Source organism: Haemaphysalis longicornis, unplaced genomic scaffold, assembly GCF_048455015.1.
Source record: "Haemaphysalis longicornis isolate Haplotype H1 unplaced genomic scaffold, Haemaphysalis longicornis Haplotype H1 scaffold_12, whole genome shotgun sequence".
NCBI classification, from domain to species: Eukaryota; Metazoa; Arthropoda; class Arachnida; order Ixodida; family Ixodidae; genus Haemaphysalis; species Haemaphysalis longicornis.
The window spans coordinates 3,988,019-4,015,875 of NW_027526225.1; the positions used below are offsets into that span (position 1 = coordinate 3,988,019).

The window sequence follows — 27,857 nt, forward strand, 5'->3', positions numbered from 1 at the left end:
TTCAAAGATTAAAATTTTGTTTATTGTTGTCAGTACAGCATGAAATGAGCTTGTAGAGAGAGGGGTCACACACTACTATGCTGTAGTGGGACTCCTTAGTGACATGGAAAACAGGTTGCAGTGTAACCCTAACCTGGCACTGTAGAGAGTGAACCAACACTGCTTTATTTCCTGACAGGATAAATTCCAGTGTGCATAGGATGTGTTTCATGCTTTTAGTTTTTATTTTCTAATGTCGTGGCTAGTCCACAGTGTTCAATTTAGTAGATTACAAAAAAGTTTAATTTGCAGGCTGAGCTGATGGTACCCAGGAATGGTTGATATTCAACTTTTTGAGGAGAAGGGTGACGTGTTGAACCCTGTCGCTATCCAGCTTGACGCCACTGTGGTAGCTTCTTAAAGGGGCGATAAAGACAAAATGCAAGTTTGGTTCATTCGAAAGATTGCCTCGTTAGAATAACACTGACACCACTTTTATCGCAAAGTTTGCACAAATAAGCTGTATAATGAGGAAAACAGAATACCCATGCGACACTCCACTTACTTTTCCACGCTGAACTCGCGACGTATTATGGGCAGCTCATTGCGATTGGCCGAGCATGACAAAATTGAGCTCAAAAACTAAACAGGGCTTATAAGCTTGCAGAACGAGATATCTGTGCTTAAATTTGGTACACATTGTCTTATACCAGTAAGAATGGTGGCGTAAACATTGAAAATTACAAATGCACCCAGAAGCATAGTAGCACCAGTGCATACTTTGCGCACTATCCTAGGCATAAGTGACATCACTACTTATGTCATCCTGTTTGTTCAGCACACCAAATGTTTCTTGGAACGATTACTGTCAACTGTAGCAAAATAAGCCAGGTACAAATCCGGTCGGACGGTAAATAAGGCAACAAAAGATGTTTCACCATGGCCTTAATCAACATGCTAACATTCATTTTTTTGTTCCTACCCTGGATGCGTCACTGCTGACAGCCTGAAATACACGATTCAGTGGGAGAATTGAAATTTTGGCTTAAATTGTTTAGTTTCTCAGTGAATAAAGCATCGTTCGCTGCCAGACAAGTGCTGGGGGCACTATAAAACACCCAATCTTTCAAATAAAACAAACTTGTAGTATTTGTCTTCATGGCACCATTAAGGTGGCCACCACGGGTGCCTGGTGCTTCCTTGTTCCGTGCCTTGCAAGCTAAAGACTTACATTAAATATTGAAATGAAAGATTTTGCGAGAAACACTGTGCAGCCACAAAATAGGGTTTGACAAATTCACTCGGGGGCCCTTTTGGAGCTGCAGTTGTTCGTCCAATAGCATCATGCTACTCCTCGCTCAAAAGGTGAACCGTCCATCCTCTCTCACACACTGTCGCTCCGAACACTTCACCCTGTCACGTAGTATACGGGAGTGAATGCGCCTATAACAAACCGCAGGCGGCACCACAATATTCTCGTAAGCAGCACAGTGTATTACATACGTAGCATTTTTCGTTGCGCATTTGCCACAACTGGGCATTTGTCTAGCCAGAAATGTGTTGCATAAAACGGCCCTAAACTGAGAGGGATTGGATCACACATTGCAACTCAGTCGCATTGCTGGATGCCTCATCTTTAGGAGTGCATTAGTTGCAGTCTGCTTCCTCCTAGGATCACCCATGCATGGCCAGACAAAGGCCGTGGAATAAAAATGAGCACCTTTATACTTTGTGCAGTCACCATTGGAAAAAATGAAACAGTCCTTTCTCGTTTTGACGCGCATCATTTTGATGCTGGCAATAAATGGACGATCCGGCAGGAAGCACACAGAGGTGTTAAGGCCTGATGTGGCACTATGTTACCAGAGCACGCAAATGGGGAACTCTTGAAACTCTCGTTTGCTTGACACCTCATGGGGATGAGAGGGTGGTTTTATATAAGGGGCCCTCATTATAAGGGTACAGACATTAATCTACTATGAGGACCAACTTTTAAGTCGACACTTGACATCACTAAGGGCTAAGTTGTTCTCTGGTTAGTATTGAGAAGCGGTTTGGGATGATCGTGATGGTGGTGGGGTTGGTGAGGGTGGCAACGGCGGTTGCGGCGGCAGTGGGAATGCTGTGGCATACGTGCGAGTGAAAAAGTTTTCCCATGAAGCTGGACACACATTGTATTCTGATAGGAAAAATAAAATTAATGCTGCTAATATTGTTGGCGAAGAAAAGAAAACAGCAGATTTTTATCAGCTTTCGGAAATTAAAAAAATGTATGTACAGAGGTGCTCACAGCTACTGAGGTGCATTGTGCAGTAAAAATGTGGTTAGCATCAGTGTTTCTTCAAACTCTGGTTTCAGAGCTTCAGTAACTCCCTGCATCACCAAACCTTGAATCGACCTCGGTAGAACCCAAGGCAGGGAAAAAGTTTCCTGTTTTGTTCCGTGTCACACGAAACTGCGTATCATGTGTGCCCGCGTTATGTCTTCTCTGTTCTTTGCATCTTGTATTAGGTGTAAAAGTTTACATCCCTTTGATTGCTCAGTGTTCTTTTTCCCCATGTGACAATTGCAGTGTGGGGATGCGGAAGAGGCGGGAGCAGAGGAGCAACCCGAAGGCACTGATCATCCAGCAGAAGAGCTGTCACGGGGGGACAAGGAGGAAGAGGAGGAGGAGGAGGAGGAGGCAGCACCAGAAGAAGAGACGGTCAGTTACGTTTCTCAAGACATGCCACTTGTTTTAGGGTGCAGCACTTAAAAGGACACTGAAGTGAATATGTCAAGCTCCCGTTTTTGCTTGCACTGCGTAGACTGGCTCAAATTAGCACACTTTTCATCGTTTATTCGGTTGACAAATCGGTAATTATTTTGCAAAGCGCGAAAGAAGAAAAACTACCATGCGCGGTTTGCGGCGGCCGCACCAACTAAAGCTGTGACGTTAGGAGGAGCGGGCATCGTGATTGGACGATGCCCAAGGTGAGCGGTTTCGGTTTCGGTTTCGGTTCTGTAAAACACAACCGTTGGCGTTGTTGGATGGGCATTCTCAATAACTCAGTAATCATCGTACCGCGCTTCTGCCATGTTGTCAGCTGTAAAAATGCATAACGATAAGCCTCCTAGGACGGATTGGAATTGTAGCATTCACTAGCCGAAACCTACGCAGTGCATGAACGCCCTCTGCGTACCCGCAGACACCCAAATGTCATGCGCTTTTCCCCCATATTTGGAGCTTGCCTCCCTCATGCCTGTGTTGTAAAAACCGTGTTCGCAATAGGCCAAGGGTCTGTTAATTCTGGCCTGTGCCCACTGCTGCAAGCAGTCGGTGCTTATGGCAACAGCACGCCAACGAGAACTCGCTAGCGCGCCAGTGCCAGCCTGCGCGCGTTTTGTGAACTAGTTCGTAGAGCCATGAACGTTGCGGCCCAAAAAAAGGTGAACTCCATATAGAAAACATCGGCGGAAAACGAAAAAGTTAACTTACAAAAAAAAAAAAAAAAGCATGCACCCGCGGGGATTCAAACTCGTGACCTGCAAAATACTTGCGATGGCATAGCCAGCAACCCAGACCACTCGGCCACGGAGCAGGCTCCGCTGGGCATTGGTAATATAGGGTATATATTGTATAACCAGTTTACACTTTTATTTAGTTTTGGCATTTTAAGCAGCTTAGGTGACTATTTGTTGTATTGCGCTCGTGCAGTAAGCGTCGCCCGAGTTTCCACAATAGCTCACGTCTAGCAATTGCATTTCGTAGACGGAAAAGCGTTCGCAGATGCGTAGTCGTGCTGCTGACCGCTGTGCTTGTTCGCCCAGCGCAGAAAAGTGCTTCCCGCACCCTAGTTTTACGCTGTACGGTAAAAATATCACTTGATTTTATTTCCTTATTACCTATATTGACTTCGCTGACTCTTTTCCCGCCTTCAAGAGGCCTTATATTTTCCTACTGGCATACCAGTCAGCGAAGCGTCGCATGTGCGCTTATGCAGCGCTTGTGTGAAGCGACCTTGACTTGGAGCTAGATACAGTGTACAAACTAACCAAGTAAAGAAAGGCAAATTCTACCATTCACAAACGTGTCCTGGCTTCGTTTCAACTGAGCGAACGAATTGCGACGACTCGTCGGCGGCCGGAGGACGAAACGCTGGGCCGACTGACTCTGTCTGAAGGCCCGAGAGCCGTGCAGTAGCGTAGCCAATTGCCAGCTTATCCCCTCCTGACGTCACACGAAAACGCCGCAGAAAATGGGCGAGCGTAAAGAGAGGAGGACAGCATTTTCAAATTAATTTTTCTACTAAATAAAATCGCGTAAACGCGCCCAGGGTGGTCGAAACATGGCCTGGGGACTCCGGACTACAATTTGCGCAAGTAATCTCGCAATGTTTACATATCACTTCAGTGTCCCTTTAAGCGCCCACTCCTGTGGTTTCGCGGCACCGTTATTCATTGACGTAACCAAGTGAATGAAGGGGACACCGGAGATAGCTGAGACAGAGTGAGCAGTGCAGCAGAAGTGTGAGGGGGAGGGTGGTATGCTGAGGCAGCGCAAGATATTCTCTTGAGCGGCGGTGCGCTACGAGATAACTAAGAGAACGAAGAGGCCACCGAAGATAGAGCAAGTAGAGAAGCAGAAGATGAAAGTGTGGCAAAAGGCACGAAACGTGGTCCCCTGCGGTGACACGCTATGAAATAACGCCAAAGTATATTGCACGCCTTCATGCGTTTGCTGATGCGGTGATCACTTCGTGAGATATAGCAGGTATGCGCCATCACCCACAGAACGGCAGTTTGCCCTACGCGCTAATGTCACAATAGGGGGTGTCGTAATTGTCAGCCAAATTATTTAAAACCTTTTCTTTGGGCTAATTTCATAGTTCTGTGAGCATTCTTAATAGTTTGCGTGCCTTTGAACAGCTTGCAGAGTGATAAATAACCCCTGCCCTCCTTTTACCTAGGTGCACATGGAAGTAACAAGTGTGATTATGAAATTTCGGGACTGCGAATCGAATGGGAATAGTAAAAGCCGGCTTCTAATTCAACACGTAGATTACTCCCCAATACAAATAGTAGAAGCTGGCTGCAAATCAAATAGAATACTCTTGAAAATGAATGGTAAAAACTGGCTGCAAATTGACTGCGTGGAGTACTCCCTAATACAAACAGTAGAAACTGGCTGCAGATTGATTAGAATACTTTTGAGTAGGAATGGTAGAGGCTAACTTGAAATCAAATACAGTGGAACCCCGATAATACGACTTCCAAGGGGCCGCGCGAAAGCGTCGTATGACTGGGGTGTCGTACGATCAGGGTTCGGGTAAATTCCGGCCTAGTAGAGGGTCTCACACGACAGGTGGGCTGAGAGCTTATTTAAACTACCTACTATATTGAGCGCGTTCTCGCGTAATTTGCGAACCCCTAACTGAAATGTAAAGTTTCTAAAAATAAAATTCCTATTTTGTGCCCCCCTGCGCATCTGCGCTAGCCTGCCAGCCCTGCACCTCATGCGTGCGAGTTAAGGCCGATGCGGTTGAGCAGTTTGAGAGGGGAAAAGGTGAGAGTGTGAAACTGCCTAGGCCAAGCGAAGCGAACAATAGCGCAAGGCGGCAGAGAAAGGAGTGGAGCGTCAACGTGGCTTCGAAGGACACTGATAAGCAGACAAAACAGAGAGGGGGAGAAAGAGGGCATCGTCAAAGGAAGAAACTTGGACCGAGCGGGAAAGCGGGTGTTCGGTCGTTGCCACGGGGTTGCTATCCTCCTCGTAGACTCATTGAGGTGCCCTCAGTTAGTGAGGCAGTTATCGGCGGAGTCAACTTCTCCTTTCTCTTTCAGTAAAGCAACACTCGCACGTCGTGTATTTTCACGTTCGTTGGCTCAATGAGAGCTTCAAATTCGCGGTCTGCCGGCCACCTGGACCGACTTCTCACGGTTTCCGAATTGGCATTCTGCTACCATGTGGGGCCGTCGAAGGTTAATTCCCGCCCGCCAGTACCTGTCTGCTTGCTTGCGTCTGTTCAGCAAGTGGTGTGGCCCGCCTTTGGACCTTTGGTCTTCAAGCAGCATCAAATGGGGGTTTAGAATAAAGAAAGGTCGAGAAGCGGGAGTGAAGCAGTGTAAAAGATGGGAAAAACGACGGTTTATCGCCGTCAGGGTCTGTCGTATGAAGCGGACCACGTGCACCCGAGCATTGTATATTCAGGGTTTTTAATACATTGTTTGTATGGGGAGTTTGCCGGAACCGCGGCGATCTGTCGTAAGAAGTGGGTCACCGTACATCCAGGGGACGTATCAGCGGGGTTCACTGTACAAATATCTGTGTTCCAGTGTGGATAGAGCTTCTGAATTATAGCTACAAAAAAAAAAAAAATTGGCGCAGCTTGCACTGGTGGTACAAGGCAGGAGAAACAGCATAGCTTGTGGCCCCCCTCGCTTCGTCGGAGTCCCAGCTGTTGCACCTCACGTATTTCTGAGCTTGCTGCTGAAAGTTCTCTGTCACTGCAGGGTCGGATTGTTTTGCTTGCAAACTTTCACATCTCTCCCAACGTGGACCGCTTTAGCACATGCTAGAACCAGAGGCAACCGGCTCCGCGAACTTGGCGCCTGTGCTTCTCACTTGAGGAGAGAATGCACGTGAACTGGTGAGGAGAAGAGCATGCGAGAGATCACACCACGAATGCTGGGCAGAGCGTTCTCGGAGGTCGAGCAGTGCCGACGCGTGTGATGTGATAGTTAGGCGAGGCTTGGCTCTGCCTACTTGACTGGGCGGAGGTTGTGCTGGGTGGCGCGCACCAGTTTTTTTTTTTTTCTTGGCATTTCTTTTTGTGAACGCCAACAAACAAAGCTCAAGCTTAAACAACTCTGCTGTTAAAAAAAGAAAAACTCAAGCAGTGAAGACTTAACACATCTCACTGTTGACATATGACATTGAATATATGAAAATTGTACGAAAAAATTGAATGAGAGATTGCGATAAGATGGTAGAGCAGTGGAACAAAAATTTGGCTTACATTACCTTGGGGAAATTTTACACGAGTAGAATTCCACTTCGGCTAACATACACCAGAGTCAAAAAACGAAAATAAGAAAATTGGATAACAAACTGAAAATGTAACGTTTGCGCGCAGGCTATCTTTCCTTTTGTGTTCTTTTCTTGCTGGCGATGTATAACACCCCTGATAAGTATTTCTGGCTACATGCTCTGTGCAGACGGACTCGATGGACGCCCTGCTGGACAGCTGTGTGCTGTCAGCGCTGCGGTCCAAGCTGCCCCTGCCCCTACTAGCCAGCAGCTTGTACAGCGGCCATGTTCTCCCCCGTTGTCCACCCGGCCGGCGTCTCGACATCCGCCGCACCTCCTACAAGAAGCTGTCCACCTACCTGTCACACCTGCAGGCCGTGAGTCGCCTCGCCGTCTGTTCCCCTCTTCACAGTGTCGCGGCACCTGACGCTACAAACGGAAATTTCAACCTCCTGTTTGTGAAAAAGTGAAGGGAGCTCACACTAATGCGTTAGACTTGAAAGTAGCACAGCTGTACACAGCGTTTGCGGCCGTCATGACGGTTCGAGTCCATGATTGCAGCCGATTGGCTTCTCCTTCGCTGCCGCAACAACAATTACTCCATCATTGTTGCTATAAGTGTGAGCTTCCTCCATATTTTTGAAGTGATAATTATTAGACGTCACCTTGGAGGGGCGTACGCTACGATGCGTCTCTCCCGTTCCGCACAGGTGTTGCCACGATTACAACGAACGCTGGAGGTTTTTTTTCTTTATCTTTTTTTCTTTTGGTCAGTCTTGGCCAATTGCCCTAAGTGGGTATGCTTGGCTTGCAAACGTGCACAAGGGACTCTGGGCGGTAGCCACGAGACACGCGCACACAATTGCTAAATAGTTTTGCTGTTAAAATGTGTGGTGAAAGGTTGTCTGAGTTCCTTCGGTGAGAAAGTATTGGGTGTGCTAACAGTTGAAACTAAACTTGCGAGAACTTTTCAATTGGCATGTGAAATGTTTTGCTCGTCCAGTCAGCAGGTATTGTCTTCTGTGGTTGCGTAATTCTTATATTTTGCTTTTCTGCGTTTTGCCATGTCTTGCTATACAGTAATGCATTTCTGTGTGAAACCGGACGCTAGCTTTTGGCTGTCGATTTGAATATTTGTTGTATTGTTTCCCAGATGTGTTCAATAAGGTAACTAAAAATAAAGGTAAATAAATAAGAAAAATCTTTCCAGGCATAAAAGTTTACGGAGTACTGACACTACAGTTCAGTTTCTAAAAACTGATTTTATTTGGTTTGTGAAAAGGCCAAGGCACTTTTTTACACTTACAAGAGTCAAACAAAGATTGGAGACAAAAACTGATGTTGTTGCTGTGGTCCCAAGGTAGTGTGCTTTCAAATGGGCCTGCTGCAATGTGGATGGCATAGTGACGTAGAATGTTTCAAGAGATGAAGAAGTGAGAAAACTTTTCAAGAGAGATGTACATTCGGGTGGTGACGTTGGTCCAGCAATGCAGCTTGGGAAATAATATGCAGGCAGTTCTAAAGAGTTAAGGCCACGCTTGCAGGACACTGCACTCCAGTTTAATGTGGTAAACTGCGTCAGGGTAGAAGGTATGTTCCCGAGTGTTTGAAGCCGTAAAAATAACAATTTGTCATCCATGTAAAACCCTTTTCAGAGTGCACGTTCAGTGCCTATAAAATCTCTTCTCCTAGCATTGCATAGTTGCGTTATTCAAAAGAGCAGAACGGCCTGCGGCTAGTGTGGCTGCATTGCCATTCTATCAGCGGTGCTAAAAGCACCGCGATTGGGGAGAAAACGACATTGATTTCTTTGCTTTGAGCTACAGTGCAGCGCTAAGGAACATCCGGGGCTTTTGGCACCAGACCGCAGAGCATGAATGGGAGGGGAAATGCCCATTGCGGTGGGTGCGGGCAAGTGAACAGATAATGTCACAACGAAAAGTAGTGTGAACTACGATGTTTCGCGGCTGCGACGGCAAGGAAGGTAATAGCGGCACGTAGCAGGTGAGTTGGTAGTGGCCACAATTCACTCTGTGACTGCGCAACGATATGCCGATCGCGGCATCTACGCAATTTCTTCTCCCACAGCAGTTGCCACCGGCTGAACGTGCGCCAAGTGTTTGTGACATTATCCGGCCACCCTGCGATGCGCAGTTTCGCCTCCCGTCTCGTTCCAACTCCGTGCACCAGACAACGCCGGGAAACTCTCTGGCAGTGCGATTCACTTCGCAGTTTTGTGTTTCCGGGGCACTCCTTTGATTTGTCTCTTAGGGGAAAGTCATTCGGAGGTTTAAATAAGGGTTGCTGTTTGTGCGGAAAATACGGGGTAGGCACAAATGCGTGTGTCCCCATCACTGTTGCCTCCACCTCCCTCTTCGTAGGAAGGCGTGCTGACCCTGAAGGAGCTGAGCCCCGGCGTCCAGAGCATCGCGACGGTGCGCAGGGAGCACCCGCGGCTGCGGAGCGTCGCCCCCATGGAGCTGCCGCCGCCACCCGAGCCGACGGAAGACTCCGCAGCCCGATACCAGTTCCCAACCATCCGGGAGCTGCGGACCGTCACTGCGGCCGTGCTCCCAATCTTCCCGGGCCGCAAGTGAGAGGGAACTCCACTCTAACTTACCCCACAATGTTGTCACACAGCATGGTGAAAGCTCAGTTCAGCCAAGCGAGTTTGCTAAACATGGGAGTCCCTGTTGAAGTGTAGCACTGTTTCCATTTCCTAAAATGTGTGCGGGGGGGGGGGATTGATTGATGAATGATTTTATTCGAAAGAGGAGGACTGGATGTTGCTGGTGCGGGAAGAGGGGTGATAGGGAAGAAGGTAGGCACTTACTATATCACGCTCGCCAGGCCGCTGGCAATGCGCAACTGTGCTAATGTAACTAAGTGTTGAGGGTGTTCAAGTATGTCCCTATCAGGGGTGAGACAGCTGCGCATATTGCGCCTTTCTGATACAGTTCCATTTTCCTGCGCCAAGCTGCTCCAAAAGCACGAAAATGGCGAAAATTGCGCCAAACTGCTCCAGAAGAGCCTCAACGGCACGGATTTTGATGCTCATGTCAGTTTGAGCGGGGACAAAAGCCTCCCACATCTCGGTCACCGCTTTTATCGTCAGTCAATCGCAAACACAGAAATGGCACAAATAGAAAGACTGAAACGAAGCAAGCGATAGCGTCTAAAACTTGATTCGCTTTCCGTCCGGGTTCGCGGAAACGGCCTTCTCGATTAGGCATCGCTGTGGCAACAAACATGGCCGCCGCCTGATCTGGCTGCTACCAACGCGCTCAGTGCGTATCGCCGATATTTTCCCTGGTTTATTTTACGCTATCAGCTGAGTTCCAGTCTATTCATTCTATCTGTTGTGGCTCTGAACAGTGACGTTAACGTTAGGATATGGTTTGAGATTGGTGCCAGATTACGGGAAGTTGGGCGGCTAGAAAAAAAGTTCATTGAAATGTGGGGCCTACGACTTCGGCGTGGTTTGTCCTTGAGTGCGAAACGCGGTGTGCGCGTCTATAATCGGGTTCGTGAAGTGAATTTTTTGGCTTGTTGTGCTGTTGTAAAATGTTGAGGTGTTGCTGTGCTTCGAAGCGCGATCGCGAGCTTCGGGGATGGAACGGTTGACACGAAAGTTGCGGGCTGTGCTGCGGCGCTGCGATGTTCAGGCAGCGCCCAATAGCTGCAAGACTACACGGTTGCCATAGAACGCGACTATAACACTTGATGTATGCAAAGTGAAATTTAATGCGAAAATCTAGGTGGCTAAACATTAACGCTACTCAAATGACCATAGGGTGAACATGCGCCCCGGGGACTGAAACGGGTAGGCTGGTTGGGCTATGCGACCGTTAGCTCTAAGCTGCTCAACTGTTGCCGTGACTACAGTCGTTCGTACAACACAGCCTGGGATTACAAAAATAATAATTTTAGCATTAAAACAGAAAAAAAAAAAAAACGCCACAATTGCGGAGCCCTTAAATCTAATAAGAGTTTTAGCAGTCCGTCTGTTCCGTCGTGTACGTAGTTACCGTGCTCACCGGGACTCGTCTGGGCATTTGGGCATTCGTAGCCGTAGGGGGATTAGTTGCCCGCGTCTCCTCGCCCTTTCGCGCGTGCAGGCGCAGACCGGTCCGGTAAACCCGGTAACAAAGTAACTAACATAACAGACGGACTGCTAAAACTCTCTAATGTTAAAGGCAGTTTTGTTGTCAGTGTTGCGTGCAGGTGCAACACAATATCACCAGTTAGGAAAAAGGTAGTGCAGTTAGTACTTTGTGATACTTTTAAAAACTCTTTCAGGTAAGGCTGTTTGAGCGTTCTGTGTATTCAAAACTGATTGAAATGTGCACTTGACCCTGCAAATTGCTGAAATAATGATTTTTTAAGCTCACAAGACGATGTATTAAATGTCCCTAACTGCTCCAAATCAAGATTCTTCTGCTCCAAAATCGAAATTTTGCTGCTCCGAAAACTGCTCCCAAATCTGTTTGGGCTGCCTCACCCCTGCCCTATGAACAGCTTCAATGTCAGGATGTTGAAAAACACTACGCCTGTGTCGATGCCGATGAAAACCGGAGCATTCGCAGCCGTGGCAACCACTTTTCTGATGGCGGCGAAAAGCAAAACCGCCCCTGTGTATGAGATTTCGGTGCACGTTAAAGATCCCCAGGTGGTCAAAATTAATCCAAAGCTCTCCCCTACAGCGCGCCTCGTCGCATTTGTTGCGTCGGAGCATTAAACCCCACAATCAATCAATCAAAAGCAGAGCAGTGCAAATAAGATGTTGCATATTGGCTTAACATTTGTTGTCACTTTTTTGTCATCCTTTTTACCCCCTTTTGCGCATATTCATGCACATGAGCTGTTATGGCAGGGCTGCGCACGTTCGCTTCAGTCGCTTGGCTGGTCACGCAGAAATCTGCATCTGCTGCCCAGTCAGTTCCAAAGTGCTTTGTATCTACCGCAGGTTGATACGTGTAAATTGTTTGGCTGCATGCTCCGTTCTTACTTCAGCAGACGAAACTTTCTTCGAAGATTGTTGGGTTAGAAGTGGGTAACTTCAGCACAACAAAAGGCTCTGCTTCTGAAGGGTTGCCTTATAGGGAACGTGAGATTTGGTACCCAGAACTTTTTTCCCTGGTTTGAGTCGGTCCTGATGCATGGTGAAATTGCTCGGGCATTATTCTTTGCGTCTGGCATGTTTGCTCAGACTGGGCGCCTTGTCAAGGTCTATGGTCTATGCATTTTGGAAAGGAAAAGGAACACATGCTTTGTGAGGGGAGGTGGCTGCAACGGTTCGCACTCTGTGGAAGAAAAAGGGAGGGCAGAGCTTGTCTCCGATTTCGTTTTTTGTGGAGTGTGAGAGGTGGGGGGTTTAGTACCGTATTTTTGCGCGTATAACCCGCCCCTGCATATAATCTGCACCCCCATTTTCAGCCCACGGGAAAAGAAAAAAAAATCCTCGTGTATTGCCGGCACATTTGATACAGGAAAGGCTGCACCAAAGCTACTGCTCAAGCCATGCATCACATACTGTGTGGACAGAAAAAGCGTATATTTAGCAAGTAGAACACACTGACTGCAAGGTGAAAGTCACAATTCACCCAGTGTCACTGCTCTCGCTAGAGCTATCACTTCAGCCGCAGTCCTCACTGTTGTTTTTGATCCTTGTCCTTGTATGTTTTGCGCAGTCGCTGCCATGGAAGGCTTAGTCAGTGTTACTGAGTAGGAGCTTCACGGCACAATGCGCATCGCCGTGAAGCTGCACTAAATAAAAAATCCCGCGTACGTACTATCCGCACCCCTACTTTGCCAGTGAAATATTCGCATCTTTAGTGTGGGTTATACGTGCGAAAATAGGGTATTCTTATTAGCAACATTTGCACAAGATGTTTGAATGTGGATCAACTATAGATATATGTCATTCACACGCAATAAACACTGGATCCTTTTAAACTCCAACCATGATTTCTGGCAGCTTCACGGAGAAACTTTCATTCTTGTCATGTTACATTAAAGGAGCACGGCTGAAACTGTCTTCCTTCACAATAAGTGTGACTGTAGTTCATAAAGCCACAAGGATGTTGTCAGGCTTGTTCCACACACTGTTTTTTTATGTATTTCTCTTTTTTTCTGCAGTGGAAGTTTTGTAACATCCGTGCAACCCTGCACTTCGAAATCTCTGAAGGCGGATAACGTCTAAAAAGTCAACTCTTTGATCATAAGGTCAAATAAATTCAGTCTTGTGCAACTGTGAATCATCATCATCATTGTCGTCGTCATCATCATTGTCATCACCAGCCTATCTACGCGCACTGCAGGGCAAAGGCCTCTCCCATTATTCTCCAATTACCCCGGTCATGTGCCAACTGTGACCAATTTATCCCTGCAAACTTCTTGATCTCATCTGCCCATCTAAATTTCTGCCGCCCCCTGCAACGCTTGCCTTCTCTAGGGATCCACTCTGTTACCGTTAATGACCAACAGTTATCTTGCCTTTGCATTACATGCCCTGCCCACATCCATTTCTTTTTCTTAATTTCTACTAGTATGTCCTTAACACGTGTTTGTTCCCTGACCCACTCCGCTCTCTTCTTGTCCCTTAACTCTTTTGCTACCGCCGGAATATTGACTAATTTTAGGGGTCCAAGAAAACATTTTTTTTCCTGCTAAAAAATTGGTTAGGCACTAATTGCATGAGCACAAAATGCAGATTATTTAACGGCATTTCCAATAATGCCAGTTTTTTAAAGGTTTTTATATATCATAGTTGTAAAAAAAAATCAAAACCAAAATTTTTGTCAAGTTGAAAAAAACGATAAAAAAGGAGTTGTGTATATCAAACCACCGGTAGTAGAAAAAAATTAGAATTTACATTTTGTAGGAAAACATTTCAAAAACACGCCCTAGAAAAAATGTCGACTTGCGCGGAACAGTTTGTCAGATAAAAAAAAAAATGTTAGCATGCACAGTGCTCGTGTCATGCGGTGAAGCCCAACCTCCAATTCAAAATGTGCAATTTCGGGTGGTTTCTTGGAATAAACCTGGCGGTTTGTCATTATCAGAGGCACCAATTTGCCCCCACATTACGTAAAAACATCTTGTCAATGGCTGACTTTGCATTTACAGCGAGCACAATATTTGGGACAAGCACGCGATGCGGAAAAAAACATGCATGAAGTTGAAAACGGAACGCCGTGGCTGATGCTTGTTGTCGTTCACGGTCAGTTATCTTTCGAAACATAAAGCGAGCTTTATTATCATCTTCTTACTCGCAATTGTAGCCTTGCTCGCAAAAATGAGGTACGATGAACTAGAATCGTGCCCTGTGATCTTTGGCCGAGTAGCAGTTGCGCGCTGAAAAAGATCAGCACAACGAGCCTCCTCTATTGCAGCGCCACCTAACATTTTTCAAATGAAACAGTACAAAAACTTATCGGAGACTCCGTCCGAATAGACAGTTCAACTAAGCAGCAACATTAGACACCCGGATATACCCTCGCATGGAAACGAAACTGGAAGGCGAACAGCTGGCAGTGTAAGGCCTGTTTTGAAGCGCTGTCCTCGGCAGAACAGATATCTGGCGACTGGGTGTGACCTTTTGACTTGCATCTGAAGTTCTTATCGCAGAAATCGGGTTAGGGTGGGGGGAAATCAGGAGCGCCGTGCTTTGTTCGAGGATCAGTCGCGGACGCTTCAGGCGCCATGGCAGGTAGCCTTGAAGTTGGGTAACTGCGTAGTAGTGCTAAATATGAATTTCGCGATGCAGTAACGAAACCGAAACTGTTGTAAACTGTTTGCGAATGGTCCTGGGGTAAGTAGAACTACCACAGTACTTAGAATAACGTGCGCAAAGGCAATAAAACTGCCTAAAATCATAAAGTAGCTTTGCAACCAGGCAGTGCTTGACATTTTCAGCCGATTTCTGGGATTATTACTGTCAGAGAGCGAACCTGACGATTGAAAATCGTTTGCTAGTTCCCCATTCACGCCCTGATAGCAAAAAACAAGCGCTGGTGCAGAGTAATTGCGAGTTGCACGCATTCTTCGTTGGTAGCCGTGACGCGCGATGACCACGCCCCTTTTCCACACCCAGGTGATTCAAAAGCGTGTCAAAAATCACGTTTTCATTGCAAAAATGAAAACAAAACTGATTTTGAAAGGCCATTTTCTGATCTTACTCCAAACAGCTTTACTTGTTCGAGAAATGCTTGGAACGCTATGAAAAGGCACTTCCAAAAGTATCGATCAAATTGATCGATTTTGATAGGCGCGGTAGCGAAAGAGTTAATGTTACACCTATCATTTTCCGCTCCATTGCCCTCTGAATCGTCCTCATTTAAGTTGAACCCTCCTAGTGAGCATCCAAGTTTCTACCCCGTAGGTGAGTCCCGGTAAGATGCAGCTGTCATTCACTTTCTTCTTCAGGGACAATGGTAGGCTGCTATTCATTATCTGAGAATGCCTTGCCATATGCACCCCACCCCATTCTGATCCTTCTAATTATCTCTGCCTCATGGTTGTGATCTGGGGTCACAACTTGGCCTAAGTAGATATATTCGCTTACCACTTCCACTGCCTCGCCAGCTATCTCAAACCGCTGTGCTGTCCCTAGGTTATTGATCATTACTTTCGTTTTCTGCACATTAATTTTCAGGCCCACGGTTCTACTCTGTTCGTTCAGTGCGGAAAGCATGCTTTGCAATTCGTCCCCCGAGTTACTTAGCAAGGCAACGTCATCAGCAAATCTGAGGTTACTGAGGTATTCTGCATTAACCCTTACTCCCACCTGTTCCCAATCCAACGTTCTGAATACTTCTTGTAAACATGCTGTGAATAACATTGGAGAGATTGTGTCTCCTTGTCTGACACCCTTCCTTATAGGTATTTTACTGATCTCCTTATGGAGGATGATGGTAGCTGTGGACCCATTGTATATATCCTCTAGTATTCTTACATAATGCTCATCTACCCCCTGGTTCCGTAATGCCTGAATGACTGCTCGGGTTTCGACAGAGTCAAATGCTTTCTCATAATCTATGAAGGCTATATATAGGGGTTCAGTATACTCAGTGCACTTCTCTATCACCTGATTGATCGTGTGAATATGGTCCATTGTTGAATAACCTTTACGGAACCCTGCTTGTTCTTTGGGTTGACTGAAATCTAAGGTTGCAGAAATTCTGTTAGCGATTACCTTGGTAAGTACCTTGTAGACGACTGACAGTAAGCTGATCGGCCTGTAATTTTTCAAGTCCTTCATGTCACCTTTCTTATGGATTAGGATGATGTTTGCGTTCTTCCAAGTTTCTGGTACACTTGCGGTCATTAGGCATTGCGTATACAGGTTTGCCAGTTTTAGATGCAGAGCATCTGATTCACTCGCCTTGTCCCTCCGGCGTCGTCGTTGTCGTCGTCGGCGTTGTCCACCCCTCCCCCATTCTCCTCGCCGCGCCAGCTGCGCTCTCCGCCGCTCACCCCCTCTCCTCTCCGATAGTGAACACTCTCTCGCGAGGGGCATTGGATTGAATTGGATTGACTTGGCTTGGATTGGATTGGATTAAAGTGGATTGTATTGGATTGTGTTGCGTCATAGCCGCGGCACGTTGCGTCATAGCCGCGGCAGACGCGCTGGGGCCGGCGCATGTGCAGTACTCTCTCTTCCGCGGTTTCCTCTCCTTCGGGCGCGCTGCGCATATAACCGGTGTGCCGTTCTCCGGCGAAGCAACATCCACGCTTGGCTCGAACACCTAGAGTCCAAGCCGCTTTACAAGTACGCCAACGTCGTCATCGACTGGGACCGGCTTACGCAGTCCCCTCAACGTTATGCGCGCTGTAAAACACGGTCCCTTCGCCGCTCCGCCTATGCGTCGCATCTACACAGGGGTTCCCGCGAGGGGAGGTGGGAGTTTTTTCAAGTACAATTTCTCCGTCATCCTTCAAGAGGTCTGTTGTTACCTGATCCTCACCAGGTGCTTTGCCCCCTTTCATTTCTTGGGTGTCTTTTTGTTTGTGATTGTTGTGTCCAGCCCTTGGTTACTTTGAGTAAAGGGTTTTGCAGCTGGATTGGGCCATTTAATTCGCATTTATCAGTGCGCAAGCAGGCATGCACAAATTTTATATTTGAGGTTTGATGGAGCAGCATAACAAGTATAGTTAGCATAACAGACACTGTTTAGGAAATGAATTTATCCCTGTTTCAGAAAATGTGTTTTGGTGTCGGTTGCTGTTTCATGCTGCATCCATTTTGCTACTCTAAGGCAAGCTGCTCTAAAAATTTCGCGATACATAAGGCAAAAAATGAATTTCGTTCATTGATTGAATGATTGATTCATTCATTGAATAATGAATGATTGAACAAATGAACGAATGAATGAATGAATGAATGAATGAGTAAATGGATGAATGAATGAATGAATACTGAATCCAGAATGAATACTGAATGAATGAATGAATAGATTACTGCTTTGTTTCTCCATAGCACTCTTTTTGGCTGACACGAAATTCTGTTTTGCTGCTCCAAAATGATTTGGGCCAATCACGTCTCTGCTTTATTACTGTTTCCCGGCAGCAAAGGTCGAGCCTTGGGCTTGGACGAGGTACGAGCCGCGATCCGGGGCTACGTCAAGGAAAACGAACTCCAGGACCCTGAGGACAAGAGGCGAGTGCATTTATGAGCATGGGGGGAAAGCGTACGTGCAAAGCGGCCACTGAGTATTGGTTGAGCAGAGGGTGTCGTCGGTTGCAAGCACTCACCTCCTAGTCACTAATGTTGGGGGTTTAGGGGGAGGCCGATTGATTGTTTTCTGTGTACATTTTGGAAAGAAATGGTGACTGGCAGCGAGGATAGGACGGCCTGGCTATTGCGAACCAGATGGTCACAAGTGCAGTCGCTGCGCAAGCTCCATTATGAAGGTCCTCTGTGCATTGCTGCCCATTCGTGCTCAATTTTAAGCCACTCGAACATTTTTTTTTTTTCAAACTACCACAGCAATTCTACGAATTGCCCCTGCATTTTTGGGTTGGAAAGAGACGTCCAAAGGAACGGTGTAGCTTCTTTCTAAGGGCTTTGTGAACACCTTCACCTCAGGCTCTATTGAGTGTCCTAACAGTGGCTTGCTTTGCGTTTCTTGGGGCTGGACAAATAGCTGCAATGTTTTAACAATCAACTGAGAGAACTCCTGATTATTTTATTTTTGGCCAGCAAGTTGAAGTTCTAAGGAGTGCTTTACTGGGAAGCTATACCTGCCTTTTCGGGTCTATGAGAGGTCCTAGTTTGGCTGACTCTATAAATTTGAAGGGGAGATGTAAGGAGGTCAACCGGAACCTGTTTGGCTACGTGACACTAGTGCAGGGAAACGAAGGTAACTGGAAAACTAGACGCAAAAACAAGGGTCGAGGCGTGCACTTACCGTGCAACGCAGAATATAGGTCGAGCCGGACGGTAGGTCTTACCTTGTACAGTTGAAAAATGCAAAAAAAATATTTCGGTACACATCATTTTGAGGCTATAACTTGTTTCATCTCAGATTACCTGTTAGGGCTGTCTGAAATTGAAATGTCGTCAGACGACTGCTTCTCACTGGCTGTTGCCCACACAGCAAGTCGTCCTTGTTGCAGTCCAGGGAATTGATTTATGCAGCACTTCTTAGCATGTTTGCTGTGCCTTGCTTTCTTGTGGTCCCGTTTTACTCGCGACGTGACCCATCAGTGGGCCATTCGGCATATCTCCCAGGTGCGGCGTGACCCACCTGCGGGTCACGTGCCTATGCCTGTTCCATTTGCTCCAAAAGAGGTGGTGCTGGTACCTTTCTTGCGGGCGTTTGGCGCATTTATTTGAAAGATCCAAAGCTGTAAGATACAATGCTACAAAGAGCTGTATGAGATACAAAGATGCAAAGCTGAAAGATGGAAGGTACAAACACAACAGAGAAATAGGGCACCATTCCGCTTCTTGAGACCAGTGGCGCCACCCCATGTTCAATACAATAAATATATATATGTTTCAGCCTTAAACTGCGGGCTCATCAAAGCGGAACATAAGAGGAAAGGTAAACAAATGAAACTTTTCGTCGTTGCATGGCACCCAGTTACAGTCGGCGCGCACACAGGATAGTACTAAAGAGTTGTCCAATGGCTGTCAAGGACAGAGGCTTGAATTGATGCTATTTGCATGTAACTAGAGCCACCAAATACAGTCGAACCCCGCAATAACGAAACCGCCGGGGAAAGCAAGAAAGTTCGCTTTTGCAGGGATTTCGTTGCCGCGAGAATGAAACATAAACGAGCGGAAAATTGGCCGAAAACCAAAAATTTATTTCCTATAGTCGGTTATATTACTTCGTGAGCCTTACCTTCCAAACGCATCCAAAACATTCCGTGGGTTCACCTGTGCACGTTTTCCGCCCTAGCCCTCGGCACCAAGTACGTCCGATCATGCAAGTGGAGCCCAGCTTCTTGTGTTTACGAACTTTGCCAGACAGAGCGGCACCTCGTTGCACCAATACTGTTTACAAAACTTAGTGAGCACCGCTTTCTAGACGTCCAGATAGGTCACAGCTGTCACTGTTTTGTTTTGCGCACGTGCGCCATTGAAAACTGGTGGGATCCTTGCTTTTCAAAATAGTTGAGCTAGTTGCAGGCGTTTCCAAACTCGTCGGCGCTATTCTCCCTTGGGCCACTGACTTGGGCAATGATGGCTGCCTTATCTCGTAGCGATAAAAACCTCCACTTTTGGGCTGGCGAAGGCATCTTACTGAGAGCAAATATGCCAATCGCCACACACAAACAACAAACGCACGCGCTCTGTTCAGCGGTAGTGGGCTAGCGTAGCCCAAGCCAAAGCCGCGACTTGAGTCACCATGTGTCGCCCCCTGGTGGTGCCGCTGCTAGGCTGCCTCCACGGCCGCCGGCTGCGCGGTCTTTTGTAAACAAATATGGCGGCTGCCATGCAAACGTGCTGTAGCTGAAGCTTACGCAATTTGAGTGCAAAAATATGCACTTGAGCACTTTTTGGATACAGTTACCCTCCAACGGGTAGGTAAAATGCCGACCAAACTTGCACCGAATTTCGTTAACGCGGGATCAGTTTCCAAAAACGTTTCGTTGCTGCGAGATATAAAATACATGGGCGTCTATGGACGTTCGCCGGGGATGCGAAAATATTTCGTTGCCGCGGGAATTTCGTACCAGCGGGATTTCGTTATCGCGGGTTTTGACTGTATGCTATCTAGTGGTGCTATACTCGGTTACAACTCAAGAACGGCACCACCTCATGTAGTGTATCACTCCGCCAAAGCGCCGGACCCGTGACGTCAGTGCGCGCGCGTTTCGAAAGGAGTTTGCAATGAGTGCGTGATATCGTCTGCCTTGTCTCACGCAGTTCGTTTGTCGTCACTGGAGTAGTTTATAAGCATATTAAGTTCAAAAAATCACGGGAACGGCTCACGCTATGTTCGAAATATTCCCAGTAACGCCCTACTTGCGCCACGCGGAGAAACATCTGGCTACGGTGATAAGGCATAGCAGCAACTTCCGGTGCCGTTCTTAAGTTGTCACCGAGTATACATGCCACTACGCACTATCTCTCCTGTCAGCCTTTGGCAAATTTCTTACAACCTGGCACTGTACAACTGCTTCTGGCTGCGAGATTTATTAAAGTGGAGCTTTCTGTGCCTCACTGACGGCGACTGTCCCGTCACCAAAGCGCACTGTAGGAAAGCCACCTTCACGCAATGGGTTTCACAAAACGATGATTATGATAGGCGAAGCCATACGTGCCAACTCTCCTGATTTGCGCGGGAGACTCCCAATTTTTTACCTGTCCTCCCGATTCTACGAGAACGGTTATATAAATCTTCCGAAAAGGTGGCCCAACCGCCCCGCAAAAAAACACGTCAAGCAGGTCCACCACATTGTAATTGCAATCATGAGGCAGGCGAAGTCAGCGGAGGTCGTATCCAAGCCATATGAGTTGTGAGGGCGTGAAGGCCTTTCTTTATACAGCTCCATTGAAAACATTGCGTTGTCAAAGCCGAAGAAGAAGAAGCATGTGTAGTTTTTCTTAAGGTCTTATGCTACAGAATTTCTCTGTTTTGTGTGTTTCCAGAAAGGCGAGTACTTTGGATTTTGTACCACTTGTGCAAGCGACATGAGCACAAGTCTTTCTTTCTGTCTTTCTTAAGAGAAAGAAAGCACTGGCAGCATCACGATTGGTCCGAGAGTCCCGTGTCCTTTAAAAAGTTCAGCAGTGCACGGAACATGTTCTCACTACTGGAAGGCGAACAGTCCACGAACAACAGGTTCAAAGGTGTGCACAAATGCAGTCTCGTGTTTCCCGTACGACACTGTAAACTCGGTTCGAGTCACGGATGTTGCAGACATTCTGGATGGAACGTTCGCTTCGTGTGCGAGCCACCGCAACAGTTAGGGTCGCCGCCGGCAAAGGGTTGGCTTGGAGTGCACCTGGAAAGTTGTAGTGACAGGCAGAAACAGCCCCCGTTGTGCTGGCCGTAAATGCGGAAAGCGAGCACGTTCAAACCGGCCATGATTAAATAAACTGTAAGAGTATTTCACTACTGAGATACAAATACAAGTGTATTTCAATACTGAAATACAGATACTCACTTGCATCTCTAGAATAACTGACCATATGTAGGGGAAATCCTCAATGTGGAGTAAGTTTCTGCGGAGGAAAATTTGACGTCCAGCTCAACGCAGCCACGGCTACAAAAGAAAGCTGCACAGCTTTCTCAGAAACTTTGCAGTTGAAGAAAAATTCGTCTTGGTATCGCAATACTACCCAGCCCTAGTGTTTTCGAACATCGAAATTACTCGAAAATTTTTTTGAAATGTTTGTCTAATTCGATTCGAAGCCTAATGGAATTTTGCGTCATTTACATTATTATTCGAAAATTTCAAATATTTGCACACCCCCAAAAATGACCACATCAAGAAAAATTTAACTGCATCCGAGGTGCTTCTTTCAGTGATCTGTTACAGTATGCTTAATTAATTTTTTGCTATTAATTATAGTTAATGAACGAACCTTTCACAGTTTGGTGTGCATGGACCCCCGGCTGAGCGACGCTGCGGCCTGCTCGTCTGACCGGCTGAGCTGGGAGGAGCTCTTCAAGCGGGTCATGTCCCGGATGCAGCCCGCGCACGAGGTGACGGCCGTGGGCGGCGCGCCGGTCGTCCACCGCGGTGCCCTGCCACCCATCTCGTTCACGGTGGCCCAGAGGACGGGCAACAAGAAGGTGACACTCATCGAGGGCCTCGAGGCGTACGGCATCGACCCCTCGCGCCTCGCCCATGAGGTGACTGCTTCTCTCTCTCCCCCTCCATCTCTCTCTCTCTCTCTCTCTCTCTCTCTCTCTCTCTCTCTCTCTCTCTCTCTCTCTCTCTCTCTCTCTCTCTCTCTCTCTCTCTCTCTCTCTCTCTCTCTCTCTCTCTCTCTCTCCCTCCCTCTCTCTCTCTCCCCCCCTCTCTCTCTCTCTCTCTCTCTCTCTCTCTCTCTCTCCCTCCCTCTCTCTCTCTCTCTCCCTCCCTCTCTCTCTCTCTCCCTCCCTCTCTCTCTCTCTCACACACACTCACGCACACACCCACCCACCGTCCCACCCTCCATTGAATTCACTGAGGAAAACTTGGAAGTGTGAATTCTTTTTTTCGTTGTGACACTAACTTGAGCGCCTGCAATGCGAAACTGGACGCAGTCGAGCTGTGTCCAGTGGGGACTTTCAGGGATTCCTCCCTCGCTGTAGAAATATATGTGAGAAATGAAACCTGGATTGCCTCTCAAGGAGTCCGTGGTTAGTCTGGGACTTGTAATCAAAGAGCGTCAGTGCTGCAAAGTTCATTCAGTGGCATTGCAAGTGCACTGCTGATGGCTGCACCAGTAAGCAGCTTTTTGACGAACCTATCGGGGTTACGACCGACTACACTTCCCAAAAGTGCTTCCCTGTTTCCTTCGTAATCTGTGAGTTTGGGCTGGTCGCATCATTGCACTTGTTCGCTTGACTGTTGAAGCAGTCTGCACAGCCTGAAGCTTGCACAAGCAGCATTGTAGGATAAAATGTGCCAATTCGCAAACAGAACAACTGGTGGATTTGTAATGCGACATATGCAAGGGGTTCACAGGAAGCGAAGTGCTTGAGGCACTTTTGGGAACTGTGGGTCTACCATTAAAGTCTCGCTGTTTCTAGTCATGACACACATCTTGCACGTGTCAGAACTGGGCGTTTCTGAAGTACTGCGACAAGATTCGCACAGGTCCTTGAAAACCTTGAAAACCCTTGAATTTAGAAGTGTAAATTTCAAGGCCTGGAAAGTCCTGGAATTTTTAAAGGGTCCTTGAAAACCCTTGATTTTTCTGGAGATAACCAATGGCCCTGTCTTTTCACAAAAATTTAAGGTGTTCGTCGTGAATTTTAGGCGTTACAAATGTAAAGAAACATTGTAACAATCAAGTTTCAGTGTATTGCGTGAAATTACGAGTTGTGGATTCTCATTATTACGAGGCAACATTGGGAGCAGCACTCCTCAATAGAATTCATGTCACAATACAATCTCGTGAAAGCCGGCTTCTGTTCTCTATCTTGCATGTTCCATCTAGTCTGTGGACGGCCTTTCATTGCATGTTTGCTGTGCCTCATACGCTCCATCTGCGTTTGCTTTTACGTGCAAATGGTAGACGTGTACATATAGTGCATCCTGCGTTGCAGCAACACTTGCTGAGTTAATTTCAGCTGATACTCTTGCTGACAAAGCAGGAGATGCAGGCAACATTAACTAAGTTTTGAAATCAAGCAGCCTCCGCAAAACACCAAGAAAAAAGAAAAACCTCTAAATATAAACTATGAAAAAAAAAAAAAAAGATGGGGGAGCATTCATGAACCCATAGCACCTATCTAAATGTGCATTAATATTCTTAGGTATTAGGCAATATCAAAATTTTGCATTTTGTTGAAAAAGTTATAAAATAATCCCAGATAAAACACAAGATGGGGACCTTGAAAATGTGTTTTCTGGTCCTTGAAAGTCCTTGAAAACCCTTGAATTTTTGCTGTTGAAGCCCGTAGGAACCCTGTGCGGATATATCTGGGTATTTGTTCACTTTGTGTGGAGTTACGTCTCAAGAAATTAGGACATTCGATATATGCTTTTGCTCGAGGGATTTGTGGTTATTTCACTTTTGTGTAGCTTTTTGAACCGAGAAGAACTTTCATTATGCGAGGGCCATGGTGTTGCTGTCGTTGGACCTGATTAGAAGCTATTACTGCAGGCTACCTTATTTAGGGAGTTTTCCAGCCGGTGTTAGCGTATCTAGCCTGAAAGTCTCCAGCATGGCGTCAGGTTGAATGGCCTGCACTGCACTCTGTCGCAGGTTCAAGTGGGCGTGGCTGCCAGCGTGTCGGTCAGCCCCTTGGCCAATGGGAAGCAGCAGCTGCTTGTCCAAGGAAACCAGGTACTGTGACGGGATTGGTGGATTGCAAACTGTTGGTGATTCGTTTACCTTGAAGAAGGGGGAGCTGAAAAAGTTGTTGGAAGGCCCAGGGATAGCATGCTAGCATCACATGTCACCCTGCTTGAGAGAACATGTAGCGGGGACTCGAATTGGGGATGAAATATGCTTTGCGAATGTTTAGCGTTTGATTTGACGTTCGCAACGTTTTCTTTTATATTGCAGGGTGCGCACAGGTCCTTGAAAACCTTGAATACCCTTGAATTCCAGAAGTCTGTTTTCAAGGCCCTTGAAAACCTTGAATTTTTTACAAGTCCTTGAAAAGTCTTGAATTTCTTGAATTCTAGATTTAATTTAGTAATTGTCATCAAGAAAACGGACTTTGTTGCTGAACTTTTGTTCTTGTTTAATCATTCTGAACCGCAGTCAAGAAAACACCGGTTTTTATACCTCTGTAGCCGATTCTGTTAGGCAGCTGGCAACACTGAAGACAACGAGCCGTTTCCATCCCCATCGCTATCGCATCGCTACCTCGCCATCACTCGCTGAGTCATACGGCCGCGTCCGTGCGCTAGTATTCGTCTAATCGTGATTTCAGCGCTTTTTGAACGTGGCTTCTTCGGTTCAGTGAAAGTGATGTGTTGATATGTGAGACAATGCCCGGGAAAAGCAAGTTTCAGACTACGTGGCTCCACCATGACGACTACAAGCAGTGGATTGCACCGGACACAACAAGTCCGCATCGGGCTAAGTGCAAGCTTTGCTGCAAAACCTTTGATGTGACTGCCATGGGTGAATCGGCTTTGAAAAGCCACATGAAAAGTGCCAAGCATATTGCTGCAGTGAATATAACGCAAGGTCGCGTGTTGGACAGCCATCTCACTGCTGTCGCGAGAGAGACAGGGCAGTCCGCTACCACGGCTCCGTTGCCATCACCAAGCCTAAACGACGCTTGCAAAACGCACGAGCTTGTTACTGACGCTGAAATTATTTGGACTCTGAAAGTCGTCACATCCCACATGTCGTACCGGATGTCATCGCAAGCAGGGGAGTTATTTCAGCGCATGTTCCCGGACAGTGAAGTGGCAAAGGCGTTTTCGTGTGGTGAAAAGAAATGCGCCTATGTGACATGTCATGGTCTGAGGCCTTTCTTTCTCTCAGCTTTGCAGCGAGAGATAGAACAGTGTGAAGTTTTTGTGGTACTTTTCGATGAGTCGGCAAATGACTGTCTCCAAAGCAAGCAAATGGATGTGCACGTGAGGTGTTGGGACTCCGCTCAGAAAGTGATGACGAGGTATTATACCTCCGTTTTTCTGGGGCATTCTACAGCTGATGACATCCAGGAGAAGTTGCTGAGTGCCCTTGAGCCATTGCCCCTTGCAAAAGTTCTTCAGATATCTATGGATGGTCCAAATGTTAATCTGAAGTTCTTTAGGCACATCCAAGTGCACTTGCAACAAAATTACCAGGTTCAATGTGTGGACTTAGGCACTTGCGGGCTTCACACAGTGCACAACGCTTACAGGGCAGGAGTTTCAGCAACTAAATGGGGACTTGATTGCCTGTTGTCTAGTCTGAATGCACTTTTTGAAGATGCCCCAGCACGGAGAGAGGACTTTTCTGCAGTCACCGGCCAGCACACTTTTCCTCTCAAGTTTGTCGCCCACCGGTGGTTAGAGAATGTCCCTGTAATTGAGCGAGCGTTGTTGGTGTGGTCTGACATCAACAAGTACATTGAGGCTGCTAGAAAAAAAGCTGTCAACCTGCCTAAATGTGCCTCGTTTAACAACTTGTTGGAGTTCAGCTGTGATGCTTTGCTCCCAGCAAAGTTGAATTTTGCATTGTGTGTGGCAAATGCACTGAAGCCTTTTTTGGTAGAGTACCAGACAGACAAAGCAATGGCCTTTTTCCTCGCAAGGGATTTAGAGACTGTTCTAAGGAAGCTGTTCACAAAGTTTCTGAAATGTTCAGTCCTGTCTGCCAAAGGAATCGTGGGCCTGCTGAAGGTCGACCTTGAGAATGCTGAGAACCATATTCCACTAGAAAAGGTGGATATAGGCTACAAGGCAGAGCAAATCATCAAGAATTCTCATGCAAGCGCAAAGGATGTGTTTCAGTTCCGGATGGAATGTAAACAGTTCTTGATCTATGCCACAAAGAAGGTTCTAGAGAGAAGCCCCCTGAAGTTTGCATTTGTTAGGGGCCTTTCTTCACTGGACCCAAGACAGATGTGTACAAAGCCAGACGAATGCCTTCCTCTTTTCAGAAAAGTGTTGGATACCCTCATCACTGTGGGTAGAATGGCTGACCACGTTCGAGACACAGTGTTGGCTGAGTACACGGAGCTCCTGCATGAGCAAAAACATAAACTTAGACAATTTGACAAGGGCACTGATAGGCTGGATGAATTCTATCCTGACCTCTTGAAGTTCAATTCAACCTACTCGGAGTTGTGGAGCATTGTGAAACTTCTGCTTGTCCTCAGTCACGGCCAAGCAACAGTTGAACGTGGATTCAGTGTGAACCGGCAGGTGTGCGTAGAGAACTTGAAGGAGCTTTCATACGTGTCGCAACGGGTTGTGTGTGATGCGGTTGAGAAGGCAGGTGGTGTCCTACAAATTCCAATCACTAAGGAACTGAGGATTGCTGTGTCGGCAGCTAGGCAGAGGTACGGAGCATACCTGGAAGCCCAGAAAAAGCAGGACCTTGATGCTTCAAAGCAGAGGAAAAAGCACTGCATAGAGGAAGAGCTTGACGCAATGAAAAGAAAGAAACAAAAGCTGGAAGCCACAATTGATGACCTCGTGGCTTCTGCAGATGCCTATGCGGAAAAAGCAGAGGCAGAAAATGATGTGACACACATTGTCAAGTCAAATAGCCTCAGGAAGACGGCAAAGGACAAGACAGCTGAGCTTCACTCGATCAAGGTCCAAATTCAGCAAAAGCGACTGGAGCTCCCCTGAAGAGGGTGGCTAGGAGGAGCTGCTTAATTTTTTTTTGCTTTGTGCAGTTAATGCTATTTGGGGCAATAGAACAATTTTCTATTGTGTGTGACATGAACAAATCTGCATTGTGATATATGATAAACCTATTCTTATTTTTTCTGTTCAGTGCAAGCAAATTTGCATTGTTAGATTTTTTTCTTTGTGCAATAAATATGTCGGGCCTTTTGAAAGCCTTGTCTGCAGATCTTTGATGTAAAAAAATCAAAATAACCTCGCGCAGAGGGCCTTGAAAAATCCTCCCACAGGGGCTTGAAAGTCCTTGAAAACCCTTGAATTTTTCTCTTCGAAACCTGTACGAACCCTGTATTGTTACGTTGTGGCAGGACAATTATGAGGCGATCATGGTGGATGGTAAAGTGATTGGTTTACAGGGAGATGTGATTGACGTATTTACAATATGGGC

At 46.8% G+C, this 27,857-nt stretch overlaps 2 protein-coding genes across 2 annotated transcripts in view; both read left to right on the plus strand.

Moving 5' to 3' along the window:
- The window catches only part of LOC144162284 (eukaryotic translation initiation factor 2D-like), a 35,563-nt gene that overhangs the window by 5,977 nt on the left and 1,729 nt on the right, over positions 1–27,857 (plus strand). The window contains exons 4-9 of the mRNA XM_077692762.1: positions 2,552–2,683; positions 7,177–7,365; positions 9,370–9,581; positions 17,559–17,648; positions 22,044–22,305; positions 24,372–24,452. Of these exons, the coding sequence (XP_077548888.1) occupies positions 2,552–2,683; positions 7,177–7,365; positions 9,370–9,581; positions 17,559–17,648; positions 22,044–22,305; positions 24,372–24,452 (966 nt within the window). The remainder of the gene's footprint in view (positions 1–2,551; positions 2,684–7,176; positions 7,366–9,369; positions 9,582–17,558; positions 17,649–22,043; positions 22,306–24,371; positions 24,453–27,857) is intronic.
- LOC144162283 (uncharacterized) lies at positions 24,650–27,773 on the plus strand. The gene has a single exon (XM_077692761.1). The coding sequence runs from the start codon at positions 25,106–25,108 to the stop codon at positions 27,410–27,412; it is 2,307 nt and encodes a 768-aa protein (XP_077548887.1). The 5' UTR covers positions 24,650–25,105; the 3' UTR covers positions 27,413–27,773.

What these genes read in the sequence shown, in the direction of transcription:
- LOC144162283 (XM_077692761.1), top strand. Translation starts at nt 25,106, where the DNA reads ATGCCCGGGAAAAGCAAGTTTCAGACTACGTGGCTCCACCATGACGAC.